A 24,698-nucleotide genomic window follows, 5' to 3' on the forward strand; every position below is an offset into this window, starting at 1 on the left:
ATTTCTGAATTTCCCCTTGGGAATAGTACTCAGCTAACAACATCTCCTTAAGTTCCTCCTATAGCATCGCATTCGCCATCGGGAGCGTTATAGCCTTTATGTGACCATTCCACCAGGAGAGGGCTTCGTCCACAAAGGTGCAGGCCGCAAACATGACCTTAGACTCATCCAGACATCCGCAAATAGCAAAAACTGATTCCACCTTCTCAATCCATCGCTTCAGGGCTATTACGCCTTCCGTCCCAAGGAAGGTCTGAGGCTTGGCGTTGGTGAAATCCTTGTAGGTGCAAGTTCTTACTGTTGCTTGGTTTGTTCATTGATTTGTGCTTCCGGTTCCCTGTCCAATGCCTTTCCTTTTGTTTCCATTGCGAATTTGTGCAAGTGTTGTAGTGACTGCAGTGGACACTGCTGCTTGGAATGCGACTGAGTTAATTTCTGGGGGCGTTGGTTTCTCGTTGTTTCCACGATTTGGTGTTTGAGGCATCTTTCTATCATGGAACAGAGAGATGATGAGTATATATTGGATTCCTAGGTTAGAATGCCACTGACTCGTTGAATCGATTTATGTATCTAAGTGATTCCATGTATCAACATAAAAAAGTAAAACACATAGCAGATAACAACGTCACGAATAAACATAGAGCATTTCCATTCACAATAATTGTTTTTAATACATGAAAATTTGCTAGAAGGCATACAGTACGTGGGGAAACATATAATCCGGCAGCATGACGACCCTATGAGAAGTGTAATCACTTAAACATAAGGTCGATAGTACATAAATTAGCATACATAAAAAGATACATAATACTAGCGAGAGACATGGCTGGTCCTAGTCATGGTGGGATGTGCCAGGGGGTGGTGCTGAGGAAGTGGATGCTCCCTGAAGGCTAGCCACTTGTCGCTCTGTGTCTCAAAGTCGGGCCTCCCACATCTCCTGCCTCATGTGGAATTCCCGGATAACCTCCCACATTTCCTGTCTACCCTTGCAAATCTTCCTCGCATCGGGTACGTCTGGTCAGCAGTGGTCTGAGCCAGATCGCCAGTATCCCTCAATCGTCTCACCATGATCGAAAGTGCTCGATCAGCTGGTCCTCCATCCCTTAGGTCATAGAACTCTCTTGCCATACCAAACGGGGGTCGTTGTCCTCGCTGTCTGCTCCACTTCCAAATATCAATACCCCAGGGAGGTGTAGGGCCACTAGGGCCCATTCGTTGAGCTGAAACCCTCACTGGGAATGGTGGATTGATGACTACAAACTCTGCGTCCAAATCATCATCGTTTTCGTCACTAGAGTCTTCTCCTCCAACATCTGCCACGGGTTCTGTAGGTCCATCTTCGATTTCTTCTTCCTGTTCTTCCTCTTCCCCGGGTTCCGCTTCAGGTTCTTCCAGCCGTCTGTTATTTCCTTGATTGGGGAAATAAGGATCTCCAGGATGGTGGAAACCAACCATACTAACTGCACGAGAGCGTATGAATAAATGATATTTAGATTATCACAATAGTATATTTTAATCATTTAAGTTTGGGTTCCTAGAGTTATTTAAAAATGAGGTAGGCTTCTAGATTCATTTCCCGCTATAACTAACCCCAAACACATGTTGGTCATATTTTGAACAAATAAGTTGATCAGACTATATTGATCCCCAATATGACTACAAAACTTTTCAGGTTTAATCATAGTGTTTAATTTCATCGAAAAGCTTTTAATGTTATTGTTTTAATGTATACTTAGGTATGCATTTATTCAGAGTGCTTTAGTCCCATTGTATTTATAATTACATATCATGTATGGTTAGATATGTCAGTTCACTATAAACAATGCTCTGATACCAACCTGTCACACCCCCGAACCAGACGGCGGAAACGTCCGACGGATCATCACCAAGCATTACATAGTACAATTGGTATTGTTCACATCAGGTATATTGTTATACATTAACCATTCCAAACAATAAATTGTATGATAATTTACATTTCATAAAAGAAATTTCCAAAATACTCTTGAAGATTCTGCAGCTTAACGATTACCTGAGAATACAAGTTATTTTGAAAATGGTCAACATATATAATGTTGGTGAGTTCATAAGAATGTTTGACTGAAAGATTTTGTATTGTTTATATAACCCAGAAAATCCGATATTTTCTATAAATTGTATGAAAATGATGTAACGACCAAGTATTAATGTATGTGTGATTTCCATTGTAAAAACATGTATAAGTAAGCAATCCAAAAATTTCCTTGTATTGTATCTATCGTAAGTAGAAGGTAATGAATAATAGTATTTCCCCAGAAAATCCGATATTTTCTGCTTTATAAAAGTGTCGTAGTCCTCGTATTATAGTGATATAAGAACATGGTTTGGTATGCGAAATTAAATTTTGCACAATGAACATGGTGATTTGGGTGCGAAAAGATATATTCGATCATAGTAAATGAGTACAAAAAGGGATCTAGTTTAGAACTTCATAAATATCTCACTCACTAATCACTATGACTATATCTCTCAAGCACACCTCTACAAGTGGTATGAACCCACCTTATATAAAGGTGTTTACATGTCTCTCTCTCACTCTCTAATACTCATTAGTCATAAGGCTAATGCACCACATGCAAGTGGGTCTACAAAAGCCAAACCATCTATAAAGTCATACATGAAAAACTTTGCACCCCAACATTCTCCCTCTCAAAGTTAGGAATGGATGACCCATATCAAATCTTCCAAAGTTAAGCAACTACGTGGTTCGAGCCTCAAAGGGGACACATGTCGAAATGAACTTCAATCTTCAATTCTTCCATGATTCTTCAATTTGGGCTCTAGGATGTGAGACCATACAATCCGAGCATCAATGAATGATCACGAGCTTCTCAAACTCTAATTCGATCACCCTAAAGTTGAGCATAAAAACACACCCCAAAAACCTTCAATAATTCCAAACCCATTTCAAAAATAAATCATTTTCGAACTTCCAAATGCATCATTTTGTAAGCTTCAAAACTTCAAGATCACTTCAGTCTTCAAATCCACGTAATATGAAAAATTCAAGTTCGAATTTCCATATAAATTTCTTCCCCTTTTTATAATCGAAATTTGATTATAAAACCCTCAAGGAAAAAGGACGTGCTCTATTTGGAATTTTTTGTGTCAAAACTCCCCCTTAACATTTCGTATAAACTTTGTGCTTCAATCCGGAAAATCCAAAAAAAATATTCAATTTTTTAACTTCGTTCATGGATCGCCTTTGAAAAAATTTCTCAAAATGGGTATAAATTGTTAATTTCAAAATTATGCAGTGACCCGTTGCGCCCAAAACAACAAAATATGCAAAACTCTCCCCTTTTCCAAAGCTGGGTAGAAAGCGTCAATTTGCACAAACTGCAAGGACTTGAAATGCACTTTCTTCAATTTTCGGCAAAAATAGTCCTTTTTCGATTTTGGGTACGAACTGCCAAACATTCGAAATATGAGGGACTATTTTCGACAATTCTGCTCTTTGTGCTCAAATCATACAAAGCATACCCCCAAACATACGAAAGCTTCAAATTATGAATTTCTCAATATACCCTTCGTACAGATCCAAAACACCCCTTCGTTCAAACAAACACTATTTTATCCCCTTCGTATGAATTTCCACTAAATCATCTACAACACAGGGACCATTCGTCATTCGTTAACCCACACCCTTCATTAATAAAAACTAAGTAACCCCTTCGTTCAAATTCAAAACAACCCAAATAAACCCTTCAATTGTCAAAATCAAATGACCTAATCAACCAATTTCGATTTCAAAGTCGCTCTTCAAACTAAAATCGACTTCTTAGCACATTGATCCTTCGCACATCAAACCCTTCGTTCTTCAGTTTTATACATCATCAATCAACAAACCAGCACAAAAATGATTTCGTTCACAATCATACCCTGACCAGCGAACCTGATTCCTGTTGAGCACAAATCGACTCAAGCTTCGCTCTTCGCTGTTTCCTTCAACCCTTGACATCAAAATCGATTTTGTTAAGTCTATTCACATAATTGACTTTCAATAGTGTTTGAATCCTTTCACCATTACCAAACCTTCTAATTTTTAACCTCAATCAAGAACGAAATCAACGCAATAGCTGTTCATCCTCAAAAGTTCTTTGACTTTTGAAAGTCAATTATTTATTCAATTCATCAATCATTGACATCGATCATACCAAAATCATCCAACAACTAACTTTGAAATCAATCAACCCAAGCATTAAATGTTCAACATGAAAGATCACGGATGTTGACTTTTTAGTTTGACATGATTATTCATCTGTTCTTGAATATTCTTCATCAACCCATCAACCAAATTTCATAAAATCTTCAAATCGATGATCAAAAATAAGATTCAAACATACAAGATCAAGAAATCGATCGGATTTACATGAATAAGAGAATCTAAAGATCAAATTGATCAGATGAAGAACACGATATGTGATTCAAATGTGAAAATCAAGTTATTGTTCTCGGTAATCAAAAGATACATAAAATTCATATGCACGAATTTATTCAGATTCAAAAAAAAAAACAATTGAACAATTGAATCTGATGAAGAACATCAACACGTATCACGATTAGAAAGAATTTGATGGATTAGATTTCGATAAATCAGATTGATTATATTAAGAAAGTGGGCTTGGAACCGATCTTCAATAGTAATCGAATTTTGATTTTTGGGCTCAATGAAATGATGAACAGTAAAAGAATATTAATTTTGGGCTTCAAAACTCGGACATGAACAGTAACAGATCCTTGATTTTTGTTTTAGATTGAATATGATCTTAAAAAGATATTATTGGATCATCAATGGGGTTTTTCAAGAAAAATTTAATCCAATGAATCAAACGATCAAAAATCAAAAACGCAACGCACGATTCGATGAAATTAAGAGAGATCGTAGAGAGAGACTCACCAAAAATGCTTCAACTGTGACAAAAGTTGTCAAACCGAGAATCGTTCTTCAAAAATCACCTTGATATTGAAGACCCGCTCTGATACCAATTGTAGTGACATAAGAACATGGTTTGGCATGCGAAATTAAAGTTTGCACAATGAACATGGTGATTTGGGTGCTAAAAGATATATTTGATCATAGTAAATGAGTATAAAAAGAGATCTAATCTAAACCTTCATAAATATCTCACTCACTAATCACTATGACTACATCTCTCAAGCACACCTCTACAAGTGGTATGAACCCACCTTATATAGAGGTGTTTACATATCTCTCTCTCACTCTCTAATACTCATTAGTCATAAAGCTAATGCACCACATGCAAGTGGGTCTACAAAAGTCAAACCATCTACAAAGTCATACATGAAGAACTTTGCACCCCAACACGTATTACATCATAAATTGTTTTCGTATTATCATGATTTAAGCACTTTGATTCCCATATTATATCGATGGTAATGGATCTCTACGTGAGTCGTTATAACCATGCATGATAATGACTAATTCGTATGTCTTGGCATTTTTCCAAACACTGATTTTGATCAAGATTTTGTCACCCTAGACTGGCCCTAGTCTAACTATAGCGAACAGCTCAGGCATGGGGGAGTCACCCATGTATAGATCTATACATAAACTCTCGCTCTCCCTTCAGGAGACTCTGATTATAACTATAGGCTATGGCCAAACACTCAATGGTGTCAACCGACAATTCTCACTAGATCCCAATGATTGTCACATGAATATGTTTAATGTTAAATGTATTTTGATTTACAAATACCTGATGATACTTGAATATGAAAAGACACGGCCCAACAAACATGAAAAGGGATAGTTGTGGCCCATTAGACATGTAGGTTATTTCTCGGGTTGATAATATGCAAATGGATACGTTGAAGCCCATTATGCATATGACGAATCTCTCCGGGCTAAATTAGCATGTGAATGGGCCACTAAGGCCTAATAACATGTAAAACTGATTTAGGCCCATTGAGCATGTAATTGGGTCACTAAGGCCCAATAGACATGAAATGAATATATTAGGCCCATTAAACATGCAAACAGATTAAGAAGGCCCATTAAGCATGTATAGGAAGTATTAGGCCCAATATTCGTACCATTGTATTTGGTTCGTTTGTTATAGTATAGTTCATTTAGACGGAAAATTTATCCATAATGTTAAAAAAATATCAAGTGTTTTGTTATAATGATATTTTTAGTTCGTTACGTTAAAATTCTATAATTTGAGCTCGAGTTTAATAATAATTTCACTTTAGGCCCCTTAAGAACTAAATTGAACATTTAAAGGCTTATTTTTACATAAAATGTCATTTTTTGTCTATTTTAATTAAAAATAATATTTTTGCCCATTAATCTATAAAAATTTGTATTTTCACCCCAAATGTTTAGTAATTTATGAATTTGTCCCAAAAATACATATATTGACATTTTTGGCCCATTTTTGCGGAAAATTACATTTTTAGCCCTTATATGAATAAAATGACATTTTCGGCCCGATTTTTATAAAATTATTATTTTTTGCCCAAATCTTGAAATATGTGTCATTTTCAACCCCTAATCTCGTGGGTTTCCATTTTTGGCTCAAGTTTTTAATTCATAACATTTTGATCCATAAAAATTGTTATTTTTGCAATTTGGGCCCAAAAAGTCGTAAGGTCCACATTAAGGCCCATAATGCAAAATTTTACACTTTTGGCCCTTTGGAAAACCGTAGGTGTCACTTTTGTCCCAATCTTTTGTTTATTTGTCAAAAATGACCATTATACAAGATTTGTGTTTTGTTTTTCACAACTTAGGCATGTATAACACTTTTAACTTTGTAGTATGGTGACTAGAGTGTTTTAGTTTATGAATCTCACATATTTTTGTTAAAGATTTAAAGATCCATCGAGTTTTATAATACAAACACAACATAAACCAAGAAAATCATACATAACATGCATAAATACATAGATCTACACATAAATACTTGTATTCTCCCCTAAAAACATGTAAAAACCGAAAACAAGGGGGTATGAACTCACCTTTGCTTTGATGTTTCGGTTTTGAAGAAGAAATGGAAGAATATGATGTGATTTTTGGCTCTAGCCAACTCCTTGAGTGGACTTTCAAACTTAGATAAGTGCTAGGAAGAAAATCATGAGAGTGGGTGTTTATAATGAGTGAGTTAGCTAAATATGGATTAGATCAACTCAAGTTTACAAGTTCTTACCACAAGAGTGTATCTTGAAGTGATTTTTGATGAAAAACCTCCTAGGAAAGCTCTAAATCTCGAAAATTCTTAATGGAAGGGGAGAGGTGTTCTTGAAAGTGTATTAGAGAGGGTTTGATATTATGTGTGTGTGTGTGGTTTGCCTCTCGTCCTAAGGTAACAAAGAGAGAGGGAGAGAGGAGGTGATGATAAGATGGGTGCTTAGGTGTATGTGAACTCTTATTTTGTTTAGTGGTTAATTAGCATGGAGAACCACAATGTAAACTTGAGGTGGCACCATTTAACCCCATGCAAATTTTTTTTTTTTTATAAACCCCTTCGGCCGAGAATGGGCTCAATGAATGAAGGTGAATTAGCTTTGGGCTCGAATCCTTGGCTTTGATCGAATTTCATAGGCCCAATATTATTTTTCGGCCCATTGGGCCCTTAGGATGGTCCATGACCCATTTGAATACAAGAGTTTATGGCTCAATAAGGCCAATTAGGGTTCATATGAATCATTCTACGGCCAAATGCTTTGAAATGTTATAGATTTAAGAATTGGGTCCATTTAGAATCCAAATAGGGCTTCTAAGCCCAATATAGTCGAATTGAATGCTTATTGGTCCATTAGGCCCAATAAGAAAATCCTAGTCTATATAGAACTTGAACCAGGATTTTTAGGGTTTTCAACTCCCAATTGACTTCCAGAAATGTTTTGCATAGAGTTTTGAATTTCAATTGTAAATCTTGACTAAGTGTATTGTCAAAGAATGAATATAGTGTATAATATCAAGTTAGAGCTACAAGTATTCTCATAGATGATGTTTACATGATCACAAAACTTCCTGACTAAATTGCCAGTTGTGACACCGACCTTATAAATGACCATGATCTGGATTTGGACGAAGTGTCTTCACAGATTAAGCACCTTTTAGCTTTTGTGCATAATCAGCTTGTACGCTGAACGTACTAGTTTGTACGACGCGCATACTGCCCAAGAGCTTAGTAAGCTAAGCATACTGATGATGTACATTGGGCATGCACTTCCTGTAGACTTTGGGCTTCCATTGGGCTTTTGAGCCATTTGGGCCATAATTAACCTTGGGCATGGACCTATTACAATAATAGGGCCTTGGAATTTATTAGTGGACCATAGGTTACATGGTTGTGCCTTTTTGGCCTTGTGGCCCATTATTGTTTTGAACCTTGGATGGTAGGTCCATTAAGGAAGAAAAGACTTTCGGGCCTTATTGAAGGAGATTAGACTTAGGGTTTTAGGCATAGGTCTCGGATTTGTGATTTAATTCTAATTAGAATAACTTGTGTATCTTTAGTGTGATATTTCTGGAGCAGTAGCCAGGTAGTATTTTTATCAGCAGTCTGAGGTGAGTCTTCTCACTATGACAACAGGTCTAAGGCACCAAGGCGGGCCCAATATCCATTTGTGCCCTATGCTAGTTGTTGTATGTTACTTGTTGTGATTGGGTTGATTTATACCCCAAGGTGGGGCACAGTATGACATATCAGGTTGAAATAAACCCCAGGGCTGGGCCTATAATTATTTTGGGTTAGGATGAACCCCAGGGTTGGGCGCATTTATATGGTTTGTATATGTTATATTGGGAAATTCACTAAGCTTTTATTTAAAATTTATTTGGATGTGTTCAGGTACTTCCGGTAATAAGGCGAAGGGTCCGGCTTAATAGCACAACATTCACTCTCCAACATTTTTTGCATTCATTGTTATGGTCACTCTAATCTTTTGTCATGAGTTGATGCAATGGATTTCTTTTAAAACAAATTATGAATGAAATTTCTTCTTTAAAAATGAAATTTTTATTTGGATTTCTAGACTGTTACATATTAAGGTAAAGATATACTTATATGAACCAAAATTATAAGCAACCTTTAATTTACATAATTACTTATAACAAAAAAAGATTACATATACAATGAAACATGAATAATATATTCAAAACACAATCTATATAACCCAATAATCCTATAATTACAAATTAACCTATCTACCTTATAATCATTTATGAAGCCACGCCCAACATTTGCTTACTTTTGTTGTCCTTATGTACTTTTTTGTGTGGGGAACTATCATGTTTTCTTTTTCTTTACATGCAAAGGTAACAATTGTACAAAGTAAAAGAAAGTTTTATTTTTCTCAAACAGCATTGAATGGTGTAGAAAATTACATAAGGACTTAGGCACAAAGATAGAATGATAGTTGATCGAACAAGTTGATATAGAACATCATTTAAGAGTTGGGAATGTGGGTGCCAACATAACCCAAACCAGTTACAACAAAAGCTATAGCTTGTAGATACAAGTAAATGTAGTAGTAATACTTTCCATATGCAAGATCATAGCAACCGGAGATGAATAGAATAATGCCCATGCAAAACTCTAGCACAAGAAGCCTATATGAATATTTAAAATATATATTTTGTTAGATATTTATGTATATTTATATAATTATGGTAATCTTTAGAGATTTTGTTATAACTTAGTTTAAGTAAATAATTGTCTCATAGATATAGTTTTTCTCTCTTCCTTAGCCTCCTTTTGAGTCAGCACATACACTCTTGGATTTTAATACATATAATCTTCTTTACTTTAATTGTCTATATTAAGTATAATGTTCTTAAAAATCTGTACCTATCGCTTAGTTTCAATCCAAGTCTTTGTTGGTGTGTGATTGCACTTTTAGCCTTGGAAGCATCTCCATGCTTTTCAGTAACAACCCATTCGTTCACTCTTTGAGTCTCAAAAAGCCCAATAAATGTAGCCTTAGTTCTATGGAGGGCCATTACATTCTCAAAGACGACCCAAAATACAACCAAATAAAATGACCTACAAAGTGAAAATGAAAATGAGAGTAAGAACAAACTTTTATTTCCTAGCAAAGAGACTATGAATTAGATAACAAAAACCTTGGAGTTGCCACAGCATTGAGAATGGTGATAACTGTAGGGATGTAAACAGTAGCCCATATTGGAACCTCGACTTCTGGTATCCACACACTTGCAGGGATTACAACACAATATAACACGAACGTACCAATATGAGCTACGATCTTTCTTACAAAGAAGAAACTGTATATCACATGTAGCTTTTTCCACAATGCTACTTTCTGGATTAAAAAGTAAAAGATTCATATAGAGTCTTGAAACTAAATGAAAACGATATAATGATCTTACCTTATTCATCATGATCTCATAAATCATTTTCCTGAAAAGGTTTGCTGGACCACAAGACCATCGATGTTGTTGGAATCGATAGGCTTTGAATACACTTGGCAATTCGTTCTTGACCTATATAAAATAGAACGATGTGAAGTGAGGTTATTTTTATGAAGAAATTTTATTAGATGTTTGAATCTTTCTTTACCTTTAGTGAACCAAGGTACAAGAACTTCCAACCTTTAAGACTAGCTCTAACTGCTAGATCCATATCTTCCACTGTGGTACGATCCTTCCATCCCCCAGCCTCATTAATTGCAGCCATTCGCCAAACTCCAGCAGTCCCTACAAAAATATAGAAGTTCACACATGGTTTTATAACTATACAAAGATGGTGATTTAAAACCCTAAAATACAATTTTGATTACCATTGAAGCCAAAGAATGCATGAGTAGATGAACCAAATTCTTGTTCAACTTTGAAGTGGTAGTTAAGTGACATCTCTTGCATCCTTGTCATTAAGCATTCATCTGAGTTTGCTGCATTAATATCATCACACCATAAAACATGTTAGTTTATGGAGTATTTGTTTATATTACTTTCTTTTATCTATTATGACTTGCGTAAGCTATAAAACTTTAACCATTATATTTTTCTATCCAAGGGTATTAATTTTTCTTTTGTCGTTAATGTTTTGAAGTATAACTATATATTACAACACGTTAATTAAAAAAATTAACTATATGGTAGAAGATGTTAACCATATTACAGCATGTTAATTAAGGAAAAAAAGAACATACAAAAGATTTTGTTCATACGAATAATGAACGAACGGAATAGTTAGTTACAAACTCTTGCATCCATCTAGTGATCACATGTTAAAGTTTAACGTTACCACTAGTGTTTCCACCAAACGAACCCTAGAAAAAATATATAGTTACTAATCAAAATGTTTAGTGGACTTTAGAAATAATAAGTCTTCATAATTCTTAACATCATTATAGGAATTTGAAAATTAAGGAACTGAAACTGATAAAATATTTGAAATGCAAATTTATGGAAATAAAAATAACCAACATATATATATATATATATATATATATATATATATATATATATATATATATATATATATATATATATATATATATATATGAATTTATTAATAGTATTATAATATATCATATAATTTATGACTCATGAAATATATAAATTCGTATTATTAACAGTAATAGAATGTTATAATAAGGTATATATGAAAATGAATTTGGGTATCTGTTATTTGTAACTTATGTTTTTCTTGACATATCATAATATATCATATAATAAGGTTGATATTGTTTTTAGGGATAAATATAAGAAATGATGATCATCTACTTGATTTATCTAATATACAGTTTTTTTTTTATATCTTTAACTTTTAACTAGTGACAAAATTTTAAAAACGGTTCATGGTTTGTGTTAGGGTCCTAATTGTTTCAAAATTGCAAATTTCATATTTTTGATTATCTTTTGTTGTGGATTTGGTTATCGATCAAATTAACATGACCATTTTACTCTTATCAGCTATTTGTTTTAATTTCTTTAATATTTATTAAAAATTTAATAATATTAAAATATAAAATATATTTCCACCCCCACCCTCCTTATCCCTCTTTTTTTATACGAAATCATAAAAAACCTAAAATCACATTTCTTTAGACCTTCTCCGAAAGCATGTACACTCTCTAATGTGGAGTTGATGTAGATGGCCACCACCTGAGCCACCATGTACATCGTCCGATACGTACATGATGACACATGAAGGTGTTTCTATAACCCTAAAAGTCTCTTCCATTCTCTACTTTCTTGATCAAGAACACAAACACTAGTGTTTGAATTCTAAAATCATGTGTGTTCTTAAGTATATGTGAAAATTAATCAATGTGAGTGTTTTGTTAATTATTTTTCCATAAATCAATTGATCTTCAAGATTGGCATATTCGAATTTTAATATGGTCTTAAACACGTATACATACTCAAATGTTTTGTAGAAATCAAAAACTCATAAACGGTGTGTGTTTTCAAATTTTCATTATGTTCAAAAGAGGGTTATGGTGGTGTGTGTTCATCGACATTTCCTAGATGGGTGTGTTTGTGTGTTGAATTTAGACTTTTCTATAATCAGTATAAGTAATTTTTTTGTTGAAAGTATGAAATGATTTCAAGATTAGAAAAAGAATCATTATGGAGGTAGTAGTAATTTTCAACCCTAACACCTGCAAACATTCTCATTTTGTGTTTCACCTCCTCTGAAAGAAATTAAATAAGAGCAAATTAATCATTTCAGTTTTGAAAGAACCAAAAAACAAGATACGAAATTGTAATATTAAAATAATAAAGACCTTATTCATATAAAATGAAAAACCCTAAAAGACATTTTTTGTAATCTTTTCTTAATTACTAGCTAGTGTCTAATTACTAGTGCTTTTTTTCCCTAAAATAATCTATTTAATATCATTCAAATGCAAACAGTTAGTACCAATATAATTTGGGAGTTTTTATTCAAAGTATTATAAAAAAATAACAAACGTATGAATATAATAAATGTATAGAATTTTCAAAATATGATGCTTACTAAAAGAATATATAATATTGCTATAAAAAATACATGAAAATAGAATGTTAAAATACATAAAAAAAAATATTTAGTTGATAATACTGATAATTGACTATAATTATAACATTGTATTAAAAAAATATTTATAATAATATTTTAGTTATTATATAAATATTCATGGTATAATTAAACACGGTAGGGGAGATTATATTTCAAAAATGAATGGAATTTAATTCCTCCTCCCGACCTAAAATAAAAATTATAGAATTATTGACATTAAGCTTTCAATGGATTAGTAAATGATTCGTACACAATAAAAAAAATCCATACTAAATAATTTGTGTATTAAAATGTTGTATTCTATAAAATTTTAATGCATAAATTTTTTGGTATGAAAAAGATTTATTATATACAAGTTTTATTATGTATAATCACTTCCTATTTTATATAGATCAAATAATGTTAATTTGCCAACCAAATCGTGAGATATTTCATTTCAAATACACTATTCCTCGGACACACGACCACATGTTAATAATCCATGTTGAGAGGAATGCAATGGCCTCGAGTACAAGAATCTTTTGGACACCTCAAGTATACATACTATAGAGGTGACATATGAATATTTATATTTTGAAAATTTATCATTACTACTTATAAAAAATTTAGAAGTTTGTAAATAAGTTTTTACCTATTTAGTTGTTTATTTAACCTATAAATAAATACTTTTTTTTTATGTTTTTTTAGATAAATAAAAAATATTATAATATATTTCCATATTTTATTATATCTAGTAGTTTTTGTATAATTTTTTTTTATCATAGATAATAGATAAGTTTATTATTATTATTATTATTATTATTATTATTATTATTATTAATTTTTTATAACTATTTGTAAAGTATATTACATGTACTTTTAACTAACTAAAATATGGTAGATACATGTTTTATTTAGTTAAAATTTAATGGTATTAAATAACATTGTTTCTTCTTTAATTTATTAGTTTTACCCTACTTAATTTTATAATTATTGAAAAATAAACAACATTTTTAAATAATGAATTCTATTTTTTACCCGACCAATACTACAATGATATACAATGATCAATCTATTACGATGTTATATTACACTTGTTTATTCAAACTTTAGATATTCCGTTCTATCATAATAATGGTTTCAAAATAATTAATGGAATCACTATTTGAAACTTAGGCAGAGCTGTTTCAAACATATTGAACATATTTTTGTCTCAGAACAAAAGAGGAAAAATGAACTTTAAAATACATAAATTTCATCAACTGTTTTTGTATTAACTTAATACTTGAAAAAAAATTACTTATACTAGCTTTTAAATATAAAATTTTCGATTATAAAAACTTATATATCTAAAGAAAAATACTTCTTTCGGCTTTTTGAAATACAGAACCACTAATAATATCTTCAAAATCGATCATATCTAATATTATATTAATAAAGTCTGTAAAAATTTTAGGTCTTTTTAAAAGATGAACCATGGACGGTTGTCTCTATCGTCCACCTTCTGGGATGGGTTTAAACTTAGTGGTTATTTAATTTTAAATAAATAACTTATTAAAAACATATCCAGATTTCTTATTTATTAAAAAAATATAAAATGGAAAATATTTTTCAAAACCAAGGGTTTCGAAATAATTGATGGAATCACTTCAAGCGTATGAAATGGTCCATGCCACAGTGGCATGTTCCCAAGACCCCATATTACAAATCTTCGACAAAGATTTACGAGTGGGTTGCCTATGCAAATCCAAATAGCGTTAGGGCTGATTTGTCATTTCGAATCATATTTCTTGTATTTCATTTCATTTATCATCTTCATTTTATTTTTTGTTGTTTTAGAGGAAAAAACTTCATATCTTTCACAAACAAATAGAACCCTCATTGTTAAAGGACAGCTGATAAACACTCTACTAATATCCTCGGAGATACGACATTTGGTTAACAAAGTCTTTAGGTCATTGTATTTGATATGAAAATTTAAAAAGTGACAAGAAAATCATAAATTATTTAATCCGTGAAAATTTTAAATATTTAGAAATTAATTAATATTTCTTTTTAGGCAATTTTTAACATAACTTTTATTTGTCGCACTTCTTATAAAACCACATTTACTTCAATAATGTTTATTTAAAATTGTTGATATGTTTGATTTTTAATTTTTATTGAAAGGTATTTTAGGTAGAGATATCAATATCCTTTTCCCTTTTGTTCATATCCAACTTTATAATAGTTATTTAAAATCTTCGAATAAGAAGTTGCAACCTTACAAGTTTTAGTTGAAGCTTGAGGATCGAATCAAAGAAACCTCACTTTAGGCGTGAAGTTGAGTCTTCAAGAGAAGTTAGAGAATGACCGAAATCGAGATTTTAGAAGGAGGATAGAAGAATTATGAAAATTAGAGAAAAGGTGATGCGACTATTGAGGTAACCAAGAAATCACCGATTGCTTCAATTTAGTTTGAATCAAACGTTTATTTTCCCCGCTCTCTTTTCTTTTGTATATAATATTAATAAATTAACACAAATATAAAATTATAATAAAATGAAATTTCATTAATACTTGATAGTCATCTGAAACATATACCTCAAAGAATATGTATATTAACTGACTTAAAGAGAAAGAGAACCTGAGAGTTCCACTTTAGCCTTCTCCACTTTTATCTCATATTACGGAAACAAGATGCCAAACAGTGGAAATAGAAGAAAATGAATAAGAAGAGGGAAGAGGAAGAGAAAGAAGAGATGATGTATGAGTGAGTGAGTGAGGATATATACATCGCATAACCTACCGAGTTAGAGAACCGAGCTCGACATGCCGAGTTGAAGGCATGACGTTTGTTGAGCTGACTCAACTCTGCCGAGCCCCACTCTACATAACCTTAATACATCATCGTGTGGCATGTTAGAAGCACGATGATACCTTAAGATATATGAGTTTTGTTTGTTTAGATGGATCAGTTCGGTTCGATTCGATTCAATCAAGTAAATTAAAATGGATTTTGGTTTAAAAAACACAGATCTGACTAGTTTAAACTAAATTCATATATGATCCAATCCAACAAAATTAAAATTTGGCTTGATCAGTTTTTATAACTCTATCTTAAAAGCAAATATAATTAAAACATTAGCCAAGTTTATAGAAAAAACAAAAACAAAACAAACAATTACTACGAGATGTAACAAGATGTTTGTTCGTCAAAGTTGTAAATTAATTAATTAATTAAATAATAATTAAATCTAATAATAAACAGATCTATGTATTATGTAATTTTTATTTTTATTATCGTAATTTCCTAAATATTTTATGTTAATATAACACGTGGGAACTAATTATAAAAACAAACATTGCAAGATCTAACGACCCAAGGAAAAATAAATACAATCGGCACTAAAGGTGGGATTCCTCTTCACTGTCTGTATCAGAAGGAGATTCCGAGGAGATTCTCAAAGGAGATTTTCTATAAATTATTTTTTTATATCCGAAATATTAAAATAAGTATTCGAGATGAAGTAAAAACATATTTTTCAAAATAAATAAGGTTTTCTTTATCTTTAGAAAATTTATAGTAGTAAATATTAAAGTTTAATAAATTTAAACTTGAGTAAATACTATATCGATTAGGGTTGTATTCATACATGATTTAAAAGGTAGACTAACTGCTAGGTATTTTTTCGTTTATATAAAAACACATACATAAGTATTTAAAAATAGAAATATTGATGATCGCCAGGATTAATGGGAATCCAAATTCAGAACACCGTAACGTTTATTTATTTTTAACCAGGTGTAAAATCAATGTATTACATGATTTAACTAAAAAAATTAAATATATATGTTTAAATATTTAAGAACTTTGGATTTATAAGAAAATAAAAAAATAATAAATTATTAAAATTTATCTTATAAATTTAAATAAATAAATAAAATAAACTAATGAGTGTTAATTTGGTTATTTTGAAATAAAAATGTAAGTCTCTTAATGAAATAAATATTCATTTATTACTAAATTTATTATAATTATTACATTAAAATATTATGCGAAATTTATTAAAATAGAAAAACCCATAAAATAACATATGAAAAAAAAAATTAATTTAAAATAACCACAAAATAACATTTGACAAATTGAATGAGAGTGTGACATATGATAAAAAAAACATTCATTTATTAGAATAGAAATTGCAAGTTATTTTTTATTTGTCTTCAACATCGATATAAATTATGTTAATTTATGTCAATAAGAATTTTGTAAACCTTGTATAACAGTTAAGTTAGGACCGAGTTAAACTGTTAAGGTAATAATAAAAAGAATCACTAATCACCAATACATGCAAAAATTTATCGGTTTTGTAGGTAAATAAGAAAAAAATAAGATAAAAAATCAACAAGTTTCAAGAAACATTTACCAAACTTCCAACGAGCTTGAACAAGTCCGATTTCAGAGTTATGATGAAGAAATGGAATTGTTTTCCGAAGAAAGTCAGATTCAGGCTGAAAATCAGCATCAAAGATTACCACATACTCGCATTCATTAGCATAACCATGTTTTAGACCTTCTTTAAGTGCACCTGCTTTGTAACCCTTTCTATTGTCCCTTACTTGGTAATGTATGTTTGTACCTTTGCCTGCCCATTTATGACACTCCACTTCTACCATGTCCTAATCACATATTTGAAATGATAACGAAAAATAATTAAATTGAGAAAAAAACCAATATCTAAGTATGGTTTTATATTAACAACAAACGTGTATTACAATTGTTAATAATAAACTTATGACTAATTTATCTTTTTATTAAACATGACAAATAACATGGTAGTCATTCAAGCTAATGAGCTATAAACACTTTTTATAATAACCTCTTGGGCATAATTAAGACACAATTTTATTTTTGTTAATTATTAACGTCACGTTTTCTACAACCGCCAATGAGACATTATTTTATTTCGTTATGGCTAACTTCAGGACCACTCAGATGGTCCTTGAAAATGAAATTGAAAATTATATTTATTTTGCATGTAGCTCTTTAAAACACGTAATTTTTTTTTATCATTTTATGTTTTGCTCTATTTCATACTACAAACTAACAAAAAAAAGGAAAATTAGATTTATTTTGCATGTGCCTCTTTAAACCACGTAATTTTATTTTTTTTATTTTTTGTGTTCTCATCTACTTCATACTACAAATTAACAAAAAAAAAAAAAAGATTTATTTTTTCCTTGTTAGGAAAATGGGTTTGTATAGAATTATCAACCTTAATGACAGGATCTGTTGAATCATCAAGAACTTGAATTACAATACGATCAGAAGGCCATGAAAGCCCACATGCAGCTCCAATGGAAAGCTGATAAACCTGTTTACAAATTAAATCAAAATCACTAAAAAACCAAAAAAAAAAAAAAAAAAAAAAAATACAAAATAGAAACAGAGCAATGATTAAAACATACCTCTCTTTCATTGAACATTGGAACTTGAATAAGAACAAGCGGATAAACAGAGTTCCCTGATTCAACATCGTTTTTAAATTCTTCCCATTTGTAACATTTTTCTGTCTTTCTACCAAACAAATAATTGAATCCAACCACCGAAGACATATAAACCTTCTCTACGAACAACATTATTGACATTGCCAAAGAAACATACAACAATAATGTCAACAATGGCACCAAAACTGGCACTCTGAATTGGCCCCATATCTCGATAATATGCGCAATAATGTCACCTCCACTACCTATAAGCGATTCAAGTACAATTTTGGTTGCCGAAAGCCTCCCCATTTCTTAGTTTTTTTTTTTTTTTTTTTTTTTTTTTGTGTATATAAGGAAAACAGAGTATGCTCTGTTTTTACTGTTTTTGGGTTGGGTTTTAATGGTAAAAATGGACAAGAATGTGGACTTTAAACCACACAATTTTGGTTTTAGAACAGAAAGTACGGTAGTAATTAAGGGATTTTGATGATTTGGTAAAGAAAGATGAATGGAAGCTGTAGCTTTCTGATTCACTAATGAGAACAAAAGAGAACTCAACTACTAACAATGGAAAAGTGATAGAGGAATGGTGAGAAAGAGAGGAATACATCATGTGCTTATAAAGGTTGAAGTCTTTTGTTTTTAAGGCAAATTACAGAATATAATAATTCATGTTGGTTTTTTATGTTTTATGGTGGGTAATATGTTTTAGTTTTTTTTTTTTTTTTTTTTTTTTTTTTTTTTTTTAATTTTATTTTATTTATTTTTATATAATTCATTGAAACATATACTTATATCGAGGCAAAAGCGTGTCGTCTCTTGTTATGACATGGTCTTCCTTGACACGTATTTGCGCGTCGTCTGAGCGTTTTACGACACGCATTGCGCGTCGTAAAAGGCTATTTTTCTAGTAGTGTATTGTGTAGACATAGAAATGATTGTGGACGAATCATTTTAAAACTACATCCAAAGTTAATTTTGTAATCTTAGATGTTAATTATTTATGGTAAATGTTAAATGAATTAATACCCGATCATATCTTTACAAAACTGCATCGACAAATCGCGCCTCATCTCCAAACTTTCTTGAGGTGGTGGAATACCGATAATCTCAAAATCATCAACCAACCTCATTGTCTCCACCTCTATTTGATGAATAATCCTCTTTCCTTCACTGATATTGTGTCACTTTGTTCAAGACTCATCAATCATGATGCGTCTAACCGATTCCTACTCCACTACCATTGCCATCTCCATTTCATTACCTTCTGCTACGATTACGGTTTAAAAAGTCTCATAGTTTTTGGCTTCTTGAGAGCACCATTTTGTAAGGTACACATTTGTTTTTCCTTTATTTGTTTATATCCTATTAGATACATATTTGTTTTCCCCAAATGCATGTAGTTTACATTTTTCTTTCCTCATTATACGTGCATCCAAAAGGAGAACCTAAAAATTAATTTTGTGTGTTTTGAATGTAATCAAATAGGAAGGCCAATAAAAAAAATTCTTCCATACCTTTTGATTCATTCACATAAAAAAAGGTATTTCTCTTCTTTTTTTTTTTTTTTTTTTTTTTTTTTTTTTTTTTTTTGTGGGGTGTTTCACTAACATGGATTAGTCAAATAAAGGAAAGAAGAAGAAAAAGACTCCTCTTAGGGAATCAAGAACTCATCCTCTCTAAGTGTAAGAGTGTAAGCATGTTGTTCGTTTTGTTTTGTTTTAATTATATTTTTCCACTAGATAAGATTTTTGTTTATGTCATTTGTATTAAATTTTGTTATACATGATCTGTTAGTCTTATATTACATTTATTTGGAGTTTGTCAATGTGTTTTTTTGTTAAATTAAGTCAGGCATATAAAATGACTGAATTGGTAAAGATGTATGTCTCTTTAATGTACCATTTGATTAAAACTAAATCAGAGTTTTCTTAGGTTAAGTTCATTAAATTAAAAAAAAACAAAAAACAATATCTTCGATTTATTCATAAGCCTTTGTAATTATGTAGTTTTTGTAATATATGTTATATAACACCACTTTGATATTTATCTTGGATCATAAATGTGAGCTTGCCGGTCAAATGAAACTTTTGCACCAAAAGAACATAACATTCACCCAATGATGAATGTTTTAGAGATTAGCAATGCTTATTAATATTATTGAAGTTATTTTTTGAAGTTATATATGCTCTTTTTTTATTGATTTAATTATGGTGTATTTTTATTCAGATAACTCTAAAAAGAAATGATATAAACCGAGTTTACCTATTGCTAACATATGTGCAAAACAGCATATTTTTCACAGCTTATTATTTTTGTTGTATTTAGGAATGTTTAATAGGTTAGAAATGTTTATTACTATCATATATGTTTTTCACATAATGCTCTTATTATTCTTCCAGGTCATAAACAGAAGATAAAAGCTAGTTATTCTCACGTCAATCATTCTAACAGAATTTGATTTCATGGCAATTATTCTGTCAGAATGTATAAAACGATTCTCAACTTCTTATAGAATTGATTAGTGTTTTTGTTAAATTTTGATGTTTTTTTTAACCATTCTCAGTTTTAATCTTTAAGAGTAAATGTAATTCTTAACCATTATTAGACATTTTTTTTTTCAGATCTAATTATTGTTTATAGTCTTATTCTTTAAAATTAATATAATTGGTGATTTTTTAAGAATAAAATATATTTCATATAAAATATGTATTCTTTAAAAAATATTATTCTCGATAACATTCTAAAAGAATAACATTCTGACAGAACATTCACACAAAACATCATTCTAACAAAATAATATTCTTACAGAATAAAATAAATTATGCTTCTAATTTACGTTACGATTGAAATTGAATTAATTTATAAAAAAAATTCAAACTTTTTAAATCAAGAGTGTTAACTGCCCCTAAAATTTAAAATTTTACTTTTTCAAATTTATCTTAATTGAATAAAATAAAATAAATGGTATTTTTCAGTTATCTTTAATTTATTAATATTTATTAACTACTTTCTTAAAATAACTAAAACGATTGATCATCAATCAATCATATATTCACACAATAAATAGTTAGAATACAATAATACTATTGATTTAACTATTTATCTTATGGACATATGATTTATTGTGGACCAATCATTTTAGTTATTTGAAAATTTGTGTCCTTAAGAGGTCTTTTAAGATATTCTAACTAGAGAATATAAAAAGACCCCTTAAAGACACAATTATAACCAAACAATTTACAAAAATCTATTAATTTAATATATATATATATATACACACACACACACACACATACACACACATCTCAAGGTTGTGAAAATCGTTTAACAGTAACTATACGGTCGATTGATGATAAGGGATTAATCGTTGACTCTTAATTACTAATACATTATTTAAAAAAAAATGAGAATATCCTAAAAAAATTAGTATTTGAAATTTTAAAATTTTGGTATAATATTTAAAAATTTGAAAATTAGAAAACTTTAAAATTTTGGTATAATATTTGAAATTTAAAAAATTTGATTTTTTTTAAATATTTTCCGCCTATGACCGCCAATGACCGTGAAGCTTGAGTTTGACTGATTTCCATCAAGCACCCTAATCGTAATCAGTTCATGGCTGTCTTGCGATTGATCGACACACGCACACGCACACGCGCACACACACACACGCACACACACACACACACACATATATATATATATATTGTAGTTTTTTAGATATAAAATCATTAGTTGCTATTAACATCCTAAACTATGGTTAAACAAATCTAAAATCTATAGAAAACTGTTATGTAACGTCCAAAAAATATTAATAAAAATTTTCATTTCCAAACCACTAAAAGCATAGGATCATTTGTTCAAAAGCGAGTCAATGTTTAATGTATTATCAAATATAAGAGTAAATCAAAATAGACATGGTTGCAGAAATCGGGATTAATCGTGGATTAATCTTTTGAAGTTCTCCAACCGACTAGGATTAATGTGTTTAGTTGAAATTATGGATTAATCGGTCTTGACATGATTAATCGGTTAACAAAAGTCAATATAAGTCAAAAAGGTCAAAAAAGCAAAACAAATCATAAAAAAGTGAAAAAAAATTCAAAAAGTTAATTTTTTTTACTCTAGAATTTTCAAATTTTCAAATTTTCAAAATTTCAAATATTATATAAAATGTTCATATTTTCGTATTTTCAAATTTTCAAAATTTCAAATATTATACAAAATGTTCATATTTTCGTATTTTTCAAATTTTCAAATTACAAATTCTCTTATTTTGTAATTTTGAAGTACTTGTTTTTCTTAAAATATATTAATCTTTGATTAATTTTAATATTTTATTAATAATATATGGTCCCCGATTAATCCCCGCTAAGACTGATTAATCTCTTAACACCAGTCGACCGTCGAATGATTTTTACAACCTTGAAAATAGATAATGTGGAAATAAAGTCTAGGAGATGTTGTGCGATCACGTTAGGCCATTTCCTTTGGGACAAAAAGTGCTTAAAGTGTTTAAATTAACCACAAAACTATAAGCACAAAGTTTAATGAGTTCCCCAAAATACCACATACCATACATAACATTAGGCCCCCACCCAACATAACGGGCGCCGCCCACATAACGGGGCTCACCCATAAAATAAATAGGTCTCGCCCAACATACATGCAACAATCACGAAGACAGCTAGCATCTCACATAGTATAGTGAGAAGACTCCTCTCACTTATGAAGTCAGCCAAATTACAGCTTAACGTCACCAAACAATGCTATAGTACATAAATCGAGTCACACAAGGTCACACCTTAGTCTACACTCTAGAACTAACAATTTGACCAAAAGTCAACCCAAGTCAAAAGTCAACGGTCAAAGTCAACCTTAGCAACCTGCTCATCATGGCATCCCACTGGCCATGTCGTGGCAACATAACAAAAAGATAGTCGAGCGGTCTCCAATCACCATCTCTCGACGGCTAGAATGCTACGTCATGGGAACTGGGTCTTTACAAATTAACTGATTTAGATGTTTTCCTTCAACCTCCAGAACTCCAAAGCTCATATATGATACTCCCCGAGGTCTTTATGGATAAAGTTTAAATTTATCCATTAAGACATCCCAGTAAGTCAAGATCACAAAACTTAAGTTCTTAATGATATCTCTAAGGCATGAAATCATCCATTAAGCCATGCAATTCCTTTTTCCAACCAACACCATGGTCTACAAAGATAAATAATGCATTCAAGGGTTTTAGAGTCCACTCAAACTCCAGGAACTAGAAGATTTGGACCAAAAACTCATAAAGTGGCTTAATATTAGATCTAAAGATTTAATGACCAAGGTGAAGAGTTTTTACCTCAAAATGATTAGAAATAGAGTGAAGATACAAGATTCAATATGGAACCAATCATACAAACACCAAGATGAGCTCCCTTTTCTTTTAAACTTCACAAAGTTGGCTTCACACATATTGTTGGATTAATGTCTAAGTCCATAACTATAATTGGTATGACTTGACCCAACCCGACATGGTCCATTTGGGTTGCATGACATCATGCATTTCGATAGACTATAATGAGAGAAATAACACTTAAGGTTTGTTAATATGTTATAAGTTCTAATATATTAATAAGATTATTTAATTAGTATTGATCAAGAATTAATCTAGGATTAATTAAGTGATCAAAAGAAGACTAATTAAATATATGGGTTGATTGTGTAAATCATCCATACTTGTATAGTGGGCTAATGCTCCATGGATTATCAAGTTGGGATAAAACCCATAGGATGCTCCATGGTGTATTTGAACCCATGGATCCAAGGAAATGGAAAGCCATGACAAGGTTTACCCTAATTGTGACACTATATAAAGATCATATTCTTGGGAAAAATCAGCCACTATGAGTGAGAGAAAGGGCTAGCCGATTTCATGAAGTGTGTATGTTCTCTCAATCTATTACAAGTGTATTTTGTGTTGTGTGAACCATTTTAGGTGTCATACTTGGGGCACTAGGCACTCAAGCTTCATGAAGACTTTCTACTTCAAAGAGGTATGTAATTCTAACTTGATATATTCATATGAATCATGTTATTATGCTAGTTAGGATGAATACCTTGGAAAGTTCATATTTGCATGTATAATAGAGAAAATATAGATCTAAGGTATTTAGGGTTGCATGTACACTTAGGAGTGTTAGAATGCTCAAA

General features: G+C 31.0%; 1 protein-coding gene across 1 annotated transcript; it reads right to left on the reverse strand.

Moving 5' to 3' along the window:
* Positions 1-9,201: 9,201 nt before the first annotated feature.
* On the reverse strand, positions 9,202-19,068 carry LOC145086260 (glucomannan 4-beta-mannosyltransferase 9-like). The gene is made up of 9 exons (XM_079024014.1): positions 18,471-19,068; positions 18,278-18,376; positions 17,429-17,681; positions 10,813-10,923; positions 10,593-10,729; positions 10,403-10,516; positions 10,136-10,335; positions 9,861-10,055; positions 9,202-9,622 (listed from the first exon to the last, which is right to left on the reverse strand). The coding sequence occupies exons 1-9, from the start codon at positions 18,798-18,800 to the stop codon at positions 9,460-9,462; spliced, it is 1,602 nt and encodes a 533-aa protein (XP_078880140.1). The 5' UTR covers positions 18,801-19,068; the 3' UTR covers positions 9,202-9,459.
* Positions 19,069-24,698: the final 5,630 nt, after the last annotated feature.

This window comes from Lactuca serriola, chromosome 2, assembly GCF_051521515.1.
Source record: "Lactuca serriola cultivar US96UC23 chromosome 2, Lser_US96UC23_V15, whole genome shotgun sequence".
Lineage (NCBI taxonomy): Eukaryota > Viridiplantae > Streptophyta > Magnoliopsida > Asterales > Asteraceae > Lactuca > Lactuca serriola.